General features: G+C 33.3%; 1 protein-coding gene across 2 annotated transcripts in view; it reads left to right on the forward strand.

Moving 5' to 3' along the window:
• The window catches only part of LOC139512555 (peptidyl-prolyl cis-trans isomerase G-like), a 31,103-nt gene extending 26,179 nt beyond the window's left edge, over positions 1 to 4,924 (forward strand). For both annotated transcript variants that reach the window (XM_071300246.1, XM_071300247.1), the window contains 3 exons: positions 853 to 2,187; positions 2,896 to 2,934; positions 3,575 to 4,924. In XM_071300246.1, the coding sequence (XP_071156347.1) occupies positions 853 to 2,187; positions 2,896 to 2,934; positions 3,575 to 3,719 (1,519 nt within the window). In that variant the 3' untranslated portion in view covers positions 3,720 to 4,924. The remainder of the gene's footprint in view (positions 1 to 852; positions 2,188 to 2,895; positions 2,935 to 3,574) is intronic.
• Positions 4,925 to 11,044: the final 6,120 nt, after the last annotated feature.

The following is an 11,044-nucleotide window of genomic DNA, read 5'->3' on the forward strand; positions in this document are numbered from 1 at the left end:
TGTAAAATCATTATTGATTTCCAAACAGCTTCATTTGTTGTAATTTTGTTGTTCATTGTTGTGCCATGTTTTTATTGAAATTTATTTGATTTACAAATTAGAACCATTCAATTTTGTTGAAAAGCGAATTTTTCACAAGCGGAACATGTTTTTATTTTCTAGGCAATACACATGTGTTGAACTGTCAGTTTCTGACAATTTTTAACAAGTTCAAGAATAGAAGATTGATTGTAAAATACATAGTTTTCTAATCTTAAGTAATTACTTGCCATATTACATTAGAAAAAAGATTATCAGTCATATTTTAACCCTTTTACCAGCATAAATGCTTAAAAATATGTTGATTGACTATCATTTGTTTAACAGAAGGAACCTGTATCGTTATCTGGAATTCATTTGTTATTTATAATCAACTTCAAATATCCGGTTTATATATCTATACTGTGGATTCATTTATTTTCCTGGGTATCAATTTTCGTGAATTGCTGAATCCTTGCATATTTGTGGATATTGGATATTGGGGTTTTGCTAATCTTTCTATACAAAACCTGTTGAAAATATGTTATTCGTTGAACATTTGAATCCATGGTTCCCACGAAATCCATGAAAGATGGTATCCAATGAATAATAATGAATCCACAGTACCTAAAGGAGCAAGGTGGAGTTCAAATCAGACATGTGTAGTATCTGTAGTGTAACTAATTCTTGTCAAGCGAAAGGGATCATAGATTTTGATATCTGTGTTTGTAACATTTAGGTTCAGTCTTTATCTAGGTTATTTGAAGTCATCAATAATACCAGGTATTGTCAAATTTTCATAAAATATAATTCAGAATTCCAATTTGTTTTCAGACATCATAGTAGATGGGATAGAAAGAATCCACCAAAAGCAGATATTCCGCATCAAGCTTGGCCAATCAAAATGCCAGCAACAGCATTTGAAAGAGAGAGACGGTCAGGAACTCCTTCTCCAACAGACAGAGTGTCCTCTAAAGCTAAGGAGCAAAATAAAGGCAGTTCATCCTCAGAATCAGATTCCGACAGTTCAAGCTCAGATAAATCCAGATCAGCATCTCCAACAAGTCATTTTTTATATGGCAAGGAAAATGAAGGTAAAAGAGGGCCACCTCCACCCCCTCCGATGAAAGATAGTAAGTCTTCAGTACTGCCAATACCAGTGGTTGGAGTAAAGAAGGAGACCATTTATGAAAAGGTGTTGAGCCATGTTATGACAGAACAGATTCCTATACCTGTAAAATCAAGTGATTCAAGTCTAAAAAACACTAACTCAAATGCAGACACAGGAAAGAGCGCTTTAGATAATAGGTTACAAGATTTGACAGAACCCCCAGTTTTAAAAAAGGAAACTCCAAGAAAAGTAGTGAGAAAATCAGCCTCACCAGCAACAAGACATAAATCCGATAGCTCATCCAGGTCACGAAGCAGGACTCCTAAAAAAAGGTCTACATCACCAACCATTAGACGTGTTATAAGGAGGTCAAGGACTCCCTCACCTTCAAAATTGTCAGCTAGAAGATCATCAAGAAAATCATCCTCTAGAAAAGGTTCAGAAACTCCTCCAAGAAGACGTATTTCACCTAGGAGAAAGTCATCCCCATCCCCGAGGAAGAGGTCACCTCCCAGGAGAATTTCTCCATCCCAAAGGAACAGGTCACCAAGGAGACGATCTTCTCCTTCACCAAGGACAATTTCTAGGAGATTATCCCCACCAAAAAGGAAAAGGTCATCTCCGTCACCTAGAAGGTCTCCACCAAGGAGATCATCTATTTCACCAAGAAAAAGGTCACCTAGAAGACGATCCTCACCATCTCCAAGAAAAAGTCTGCCTAGAAGGAGATCGTCTCCTTCTCCACGCAGAAGATCACCACCAAGAAGAAGGAGGTCATCATCTTCACCAAGAAGAAGACCTCCTATAAGAAGATCTCCTTTAAGAAGAAGGAGGTCGTCTTCATCCAGAAGACGTTCTGTTTCCCCAAGACGAAGTTCAAAATCACCAAGGAGAGCTCCATCACCAAGAAAACGTACCAAATCTCCAGCTAGAAGGAGAACACCTTCACCAAGAAGGCGCAGCAAGTCTCCAAGAAAACGTAGTATATCTCCAAGGAGAAGGTCACCGTCACCACGAAGAAGATCCAAATCACCAAGAAGAAGCAGGTCAAGGTCAAGGTAAAACAAAATTGTGGTTATTAATTAATTGCTGAACTGTTATGATTTTACTTGTTTTTTATACGACCGCAAAAAAAAAATTTGGATTGTATAATGGTATGATATTTTTCTTATCTAATCACTCACCTTGTGACACTTCATACTAATGAAGTTCTATTAAAAATAAGTTTCTTTTTCTTATTCAATCAGGTTTAGTTATTCACAACTTTACTTAGATATAGGAAGATGTGGTGTGAGTGCCAATGAGACAACTCTCCATACAAATAACAATTTAAAAAGTAAACCATTATAGGTTAAAGTACGGCCTTCAACACGGAACCTTGGCTCACACCGAACAACAAGCTATAAAGGGCCCCAAAATTACTAGTGTAAAACCATTCAAACGGGAAAACCAACGGTCTAATCTATATAAACAAAACGAGAAACGAGAAACACGTATATATTACATAAACAAACGACAACTACTGTACATCAGATTCCTGACTTAGGACAGGTGCAAATTTTGTCTATTGTTAGAGAATGTATATTTACTTCTTTTTATTGTTGTTTCATTGAAATACACATGACATTTCGATTTGATTTCCATGTGTTAAAATCTGAGCAATTACTTGACAATTTTTTTCATTGTCAGAGTTTATGTTTACAATTGCTATAAATATATAAACACTTATAAACTTCTTTTTTTCCATAATTTTTTCTTCCTTATAGGAGCAGGTCTAGAAGATCCCCACCACCCCGTAGAAGAAGGTAATTATCTTTAGTTCCTTTTGTGATCTAACATTATCAGAAATATTGTTATATGAAGATAATTAATGGAAAATGTTTACCTTGTATTCTGAAGGATAGCCAATTTAGCCATTATGTTAGTTTTCAAATATTTTATGTGAAAATGCCATCTGTAGCAACACAAAGCATTGAATAACATTTCTACTCAATTTAAAAAAAAATTGCAATAATAATTTAAATCCTTTAAGATTGTTAATTTTTAAGACTTGTAAAGTTTATATGACACTAGATTTTATCAATGTTCGGATTTTATCCAATGGGTGAATAAAAGTAAGAGAAAAATTTGCTACACATACACCTTAATAGGTCTTATATTTGTGAATATTCATACCATTGAAACATATCTTTTAAATTCTTTGTTGTGCTACTCATTGAATTATTTCTGGTCTTAAATCAATTAACAAAACTTACAAAATAAAAAGATAGCAGATGGTGAAACACTAATTTTCTTCAAATCTGTAGATTAGTTCAATTTGTGGTATCTTCCAATCAAATAGATGATTTCCATATTTAATATATTGTATGTGTTGAAAAGTGATAGGTATGGAGTGTTAAAATATTATACAGGAATGTTTATTTTTATGGCTAATTGTTGTTTTAGGTTTTCACGCAGTAGATCAAGATCACGTAGGAAAACCAGATCACGTAGCAGATGCCGCAGTAGTAGCAGTTCAGGAAGTTCCAGTCGTAGTAGGAGTCGTAGCCCTAGAAGACGAAGAAGATCCCACTCTCGCAGCTGGTCGTAGTCGTTTTGTTAATACAAACAGGTTATATTTTGAACTGTCATATCAATTCATGGTCAAAGGTTGATGGTTTTCATACAGAGCATTTTATAAATGAATCTGTTATTTTAAATATACTAGTGGGTTTTTAGTCTAAGGGATAAAAAAAAATGTATGAAAATTTATCATAAACCAATAGTGAATTTTATTTTATAAATGGTAAGTGATTACATAGATAATTTTTCTCTTTTACATCATATTTTTACTTTTTCAGAAGGGATTTAATCAAAACATTTATGGTAGTTTAATATGCATTTTATAACTTGTTGAAAGATTTAATAAATCAATAGTTTTGTTTGTACACATTTTACATTTTAATTAGATGGCAAGCATTTATACCTAAATATACATACTCAATCATACTGACAGCAATCACATATGCACTAATTTATTCATTATCAAACTTCTTTGGATAAAGCCATAACAATCATGTTGTCATATTTGGATATTCTTTCATCAATTCATTCATTCTCATTTTCAATAACAAATTCTTTTTCTATTTAACCTAACTAAGATATGTTAAAATCACAAAATTTTATTTTTTACAAACGATTAAAAGTACATGTTACAAAAATGGACTACACCCATAAAAAGATGGAGGTAAAATTTTTGCAGGTCATCATTAGCTCTGATTTAAGGCCAACCAACCAACCAACCCTATTTTTTTTAACCTTGCATGTTTCCTAGTGAGTCTTTATTATAATGATAAATGAATGTGGTAGGTTATAGGTGCACTTTTTTTTTTTAAATCTTAATTTATGTGGTAATCAAATTCAGGCTGAGGCCTTTTCTTATTCATCAATGGCCATTTCAATAATTTTTGAGAAATTATGTTGGAACATATGTATTGTCTTCTCAGAAAAAGCTAAGAAATGATATTTACTTCAACAATTTTCTGTTACAAAATCATGTGGTGATTCATTATAGAGTATGCTGTTATTGAATAACAATTGATTTCCATTATTGGATCATTTTTAGGGTGATGCTGTTTGGTTTTATTTTTCTTCATAACTTAATGTTTGACTATGTTCACCAATTGTGTATACCTTAATTTTTTGTCTATAAATGTAGCAAGTTTTAAGTGTTCATTAATTAAATCACATTTAATCCATCTTATCATGGTTAAAACAGTTACACTTGCCTTGTTAATAAAGACCTTGTGAAATCTACTTTAGTTTGTTACTTTTTGCACTCTCGTATACATAAAAAAATATGATGTACAGCAACAAATGGCAACCACCATGATAGAGGCTCCTAATTTGGGACACACAAAATGTTTACACAGCTAAAAATGTTGCAAAACCCTCCCCTATAACATGGGACAAAGGTGTAAAAGTCAGGTGAAAAGTGCTTAACTCAGTATATCAATACAAAGCACATACTAAGAAAAAAGACCAAGCCGCAATGTACAGATCTGAGTGTACTTGCAGTTACTGATAACTAGTTCAAAGTAAAAAAACAACTTTTTAAGCAACTCATGTATTTAAGACTGAAATATCATTCGTACAAATCCAACTTCCAATAGATTTAAAGCAAAGACCGTCATTTACAATCAGAGAAAAACATGGTATACCAATATACAGGTATGGCCAGATTGTAGGACATTGACTGTTCAAATGTGTACTCTGTGCATGAAAACTTGTTGAACATTTTTTGTTGACCTTTTGTTTTTATACGACTGCAAAAAATTTTGCGGTCATATATTGGTATCATGTTGTCGTCGTCCGAAGACGGATGGCTTCCGGATAATAACTTGAGTTTAAGTTAACAGAAATCAATAAAATTTTAACACAAGGTTAATAACAACTAAAGGAAGGTTGGGATTGATTTTGGGGATTCAACAAAAATTAAATGTATGGGGTTCTTTAATATGCTGAATATAACCATGTATTAAGGTTGTGATGTTTATCAAATTGGTCCACATTGAGTTAAAAGGGTCCAAAATTGAACTTTATTTGATTTCATCAAAATTTGAATTATTGGCGTTATTTGATATGCTGAATCTACCATGTATTTAGATTTTGGATATTGGACAATTATAGGTAAATGTCCAATTTAATAATAGACCACATTCATTCTGTGTCAGAAACCGATTTTGGGTCAACTATTTATTCACAATCCAAATTCAGAGCTGTATCAAGCTTGAATGCTGTGACAATACTTGCCCAACTGTTCAGGATTTGACCTCTGTGGTCGTATAAAGATTTGCCCTACGGAGCATCTGGTTTACTTATACTGGATTCATACTGTATCGTATGCCCCCATCAACATACAATCATTATCACATCAGTGACACTGAAATCAAAACCGTTGGAAGGCCAAATAAATTGAAGAGCATTAAAAAAACTAAAACTAAAACTTTGTGCCAAATATCCAGAGATATTATGATGGGTGCTCATGAAGTTTTGTCATTTACTGCGATTCATATATCTGAAGGGATACATCTGCATTGAAAGGAAAACAAAACTCAAACAAACTTACCCAAGGCCGTAGCTAGGCATCTTATTTTCGTGAGGCAAAAGAATTGAGCCGAGCGAAGCGAGGCGAAATTTTTTTTTGGAGGGTATGAAATGAATGGTGCAAAATCCTGCATTCTAGGCATTTTTAGAGAGTTTGATAATGTTTTGAATTTGGACACTTTTTATATAATTTTTTTATATTTCAAGACTTTTACTAACACCAAATTTTTAGCAACTTTGTTTAAATTTATATGTAAGATAATCATCCAAATGTCACTGATTTGAGTCTGCTGCCAGAACATAGAACAAACATGGATTCAGTAGAGTTTGACAAATTTTTCTATTGCCGGTTCAGTCAAATCGTTTCAGAATCATAATTTGGTCTGCTGATATCCTTATCGCGATGAACATGGAGCATGACAAGACCGCACAATCTCTCGCCACTCATGCATGCTCTTTTCCAAGTTTTCAGTCGTTTCAGGGCATTCTGTGTTTCTTAAGGTAGCACATTATCATCAACAAAACATCGTTAGCAGCATCGGTAGTAACAGTTTTGTTTGAAAAAGGGAATTAAGCTTTCCTGTAAGCACCATCATACAGTCGCAGTTACAAAATATTAAACTCGCTTTTATGCTGACAAAGAGTAGACAAACTAGGAATAGAATGAGATAATTAAGATACAGGTATATGATTCTATCTATAGAGTAAGTATATCTGATATGGGTACAGGGGAAATTGGAATGGAGTTTTTGACGTTTACATGTAGGTCTGTAATTTTCAATTATTTCTGGAAATAGTTGGTGGTATTTTAGTTCCAGAATCTATAAATTTAGGGGTTAGGGGTTGGGGGTGTCCGATTCCGAAACCCCGAATATAAAGAAACGAATTCCGTAGTCCCGAATAAGTAAAGACGAAATCATGTGTTAAAGGTTCTACCATTCCTCAATAATATTAAATTGGAATACGGGATATTCTTTTAATTTTTAAGGTTAAAGAAACATGGATAAAAACTAATCCATGCATGTTTCATATTATTTATATTTTATTTATCTGTAAAGAGAAAGATTAAAGTTCGTGAAATGAATACGCAGACAGGACTGCCCCCTTGCGATGCCCAGTATACTTGATTTGTCAAAAGTTGGTGAAACGGAGAAATAAATACGACTGCCCCTTTCCGAAGACCAGTACTTGATTTGTCAGTCTACTTATCGTTTTTGGATTGTACCAATGAAGTTATATGCAATACTCAGACTCTGTTCACAAAAATAGTTTACTAGAATTATTCCTTCTTTACCTTCAGTGTCGCTTTTCCTTTTTCTGCAAGAGCCTGTTTTAACTAGAAATCCATAATGATTATCGTTACTAGGTTAATGCAGAGACATATAATACATTGTATTATATGTGTCTGGTTAATGTAATTGAGAAACATCACCCGTTGAGATGCTGAGTTATATCCAGGAAGAATAGTTTAAAAGGAATGATGACAAGTTATAGAAATCAAGGTTGAGACAGAACAACAAATGACTATTATATTTACATATATGTATAAAAAAAAATAATCAGTGTCGAAATTTAAGTGAGGCATTTGCCTCACTTGCCTCAAGGGTAGCTACGGCCTTGCTTACCTCCAAAGGGATGGATTTATCAAAGACTTAAATAAACTACGATAGGAATCTGATGTACAGTTACTGTAGTTGTCATTTGTTTATGTAATTTATACGTGTTTCTCGTTTTTTTTTTGTTTTTAACCGGATTTTTGTGACAAAAATGTCGGTTATTGATTTGGGGATGTACGGCGGGCGGCCGGGCGGTCGGGCGGGCAGTCGGGCGGGCGGGCGGCAATCAAATGTTGTCCGTGCATTAACTCATGAACCGTTCAACCAAAGCTTTTAAAATTTTAATATGTTGTTACTGACAACTAAATGAAGGTCAAGTTCAATAATGGCGATTTTGACTTTTACCGTTCAGGAGTTATGGTTCTTGAAAGATTGAAAAATGGAGTTTCCAGTCGTGTCCGTGTATTTACACATGAACTGTTCTACCAAAGCTTCCCAAATTTTATTATGTTGTTACTGATGACAAAATGGAGGTCAAGTTCAATAATGACGATTTTGACTTTTACCGTTCAGGAGTTATTGTTCTTGAAAGATTGAAAAATGGTGTTTCCAGTCGTGTCCGTGCATTTTCTCATGAACCATTCAACCAAAGCTTTTGAAATTTTTATATGTTGTTACTGATGACAAAATAGAAGTCAAGTTCAATAATGACAATTTTGACTTTTACCGTTCAGAAGTTATGGTTCTTGAAAGATCGTAAAATGGCGTTTCCATTCACTTTATTGCATTTACTCATGAACCATTCAATCTAAGCTTTTCAAATTTTAATATGTTGATACTGATGACAAAATGGAGGTCAAATTTGATATTGACGATTTTCACTTTCACCATTCATCAGTAATGGTTCTTGTGATATTGCCAGGACACAAATAAATGTTAATAAATCCGGTTTGCTGTCGTTGTGACAGCCTCTTGTTTTTATTTTATATAGATTAGACCGTTGGTTTTCCCGTTTGAACGGTTTTACACTAGTAATTTTGGGGCCCATTATAGCTTGTTGTTCGATGTGAGCTAAGGCTTCGTGTTGAAGGCGGTACATTGACCTATAATGGTTTACTTTTTTTAAATTGTTATTTGGATGGAGAGTTGTCTCATTGACACTCACACCACATCTTCCTATATCTATTCAATAGACACAGTTGTATTGGTTTAAACATAAGCTTTGCATGCCCATATTTTTATTTATTGGTATATTGTAATTCGGAGCCGACTTCATAAGTATGGTTTAGTTGTGTCCAATCCATTTTACTTAGAGTAAATAACATATGTTTCTACTGAACATTAGCTTTGTCATACAATTTGATAATGAATGAGGCAATAAGAGCCTTGACATTTACTGGATGTAGATAAATCTATAGGGTTCTTGCTCAATTTAGGGAGACTTTCAGTAGTAACTAGGTGGATTTGTTTTTAACTAAAACACTGTAGCATGAATATTTGTTGGAACATATGTTTCGTTTTAGAAAAAATAGAAGGAACTGCCTATTCCTTCTTGGCTTTGTTACGGCCAGAAATCGCCTTTAAATTGTAGCCAACAAAAGACACAAATCAATAGTAAAATTTAACAATATTATACAAAAGTTTACAAGACGTATTACACAAATATTACTGTCAACTTAACTGTCAAAATATGAGTCCAATCTTTATCTTTATCTGTATCCGGATATCTTTCGGAATCCAATCTGAATATTACAGTCACAATCCAGTATGATGTTGTTTGTAGAATAAAAGTGTCAATCCAAATGCTATGAATATTAATGTCTATCGGTGTCTAAGTTTAAGTCCAAGAGTGTGTTTTACTTTAGTGTCTATATATATATAATTGTCATGGAAAATACTAGAACACTCTAGAATGGAACGTCCTAGAAAGTTACAACGGAAGTTTCTAGTAAAATGTAGAAGTTTATACAACGCATCTTTTATTAGGATCATTCTGGAAAGTTCCAATCATTCTTGTTTCAGTGATTTCTAAACTGCACATTTATAAGATTATTCTGTAAACAACTATCAGGCCACACAACACAAATCAGGCCAACATAAATAAATACAATAATTACAATATCATAACACCTCCCCCTTAAAAGAAGTTTTAATGTAACAAAAACTTATCATGAATAATATGAACAAATATACATAGTATATACAAAATGTTTTAATAAGCTCTAGATAAAGCATCTGCTATTACATTATCTTTACCCTTGATATGTTTTACAATAACATATTCCTGTAACAATAAACTCCACCTAGTCAACCTCTGATTCTTGTTTCTCAATTTATGTATGAAGGTGAGAGGATTATGATCAGTACAAACAAGAATAGGATATACAGTGGGATTCAAATATACATCAAAATGTTGAAGTGCTGACAACATTGCAAAACACTCTTTTGATAGTTGAATAATTTTTCTGATGTTTATCTAATTTCTTGGAAAAATATGATATAGGTTTCTCAACATTATCATCTGTCTCTTGATATAAAACAGCTCCAATTCCTACATCGCTTGCATCAACGGCAAGTTTAAATTGTTTTTCAAAGTCTGGAGTAATCAGAACTGGACTATTAATTAAAAGTGATTTGCTATTTTCAAAAGCGTTTTGACAATTTTCACTCCAGATAAATTTAGAATCTTTTCGTAAAAGATGAGTCAATGGTTGAACCACAGTAGCAAAATTTGAACAACATTTTCTGTAAAATCCAATCATGCCTAAATATCTCATAAGTTGTTTTCTATTTGTAGGAGGAGGAAATTTGGAAATGGCTTCCACTTTAGCCATAATAGGTTTCACTTGACCTTGGCCAACTGTATGCCCTAAATACTAGTAATCAACAGTGGCCTGACAAAATTCACTTTTACCAAGATTAATAGTCAAATTTATCATACAAATGTGTTAAATGCTGTTCCCAGCTATCACTACATACAATTAGATCATCAATATAAGCATAACAACAGTTTAAATCTTTTATAACATTATTGATCATTCTTTGAAATGTAGCTGGTGCACTTTCATGCCAAATGGCATTACAGTATATTGAAATAAGCCATCATCTGGTGTAACAAAAGCTGATATTTCACGAGCTCTCTGTGTCAATGGAACTTGCCAATAACCTTTCAACAAATCAAATTTGCTTACAAATTTTGCTTGACCAATGTTGTCAATACAATCGTCTATCCTTGGAATCGGATAGGAATCAGATTTTGAGACTGAATTTACTT

The sequence above is a fragment of the Mytilus edulis genome, chromosome 2, assembly GCF_963676685.1.
Source record: "Mytilus edulis chromosome 2, xbMytEdul2.2, whole genome shotgun sequence".
In the NCBI taxonomy this organism is placed as follows: domain Eukaryota; kingdom Metazoa; phylum Mollusca; class Bivalvia; order Mytilida; family Mytilidae; genus Mytilus; species Mytilus edulis.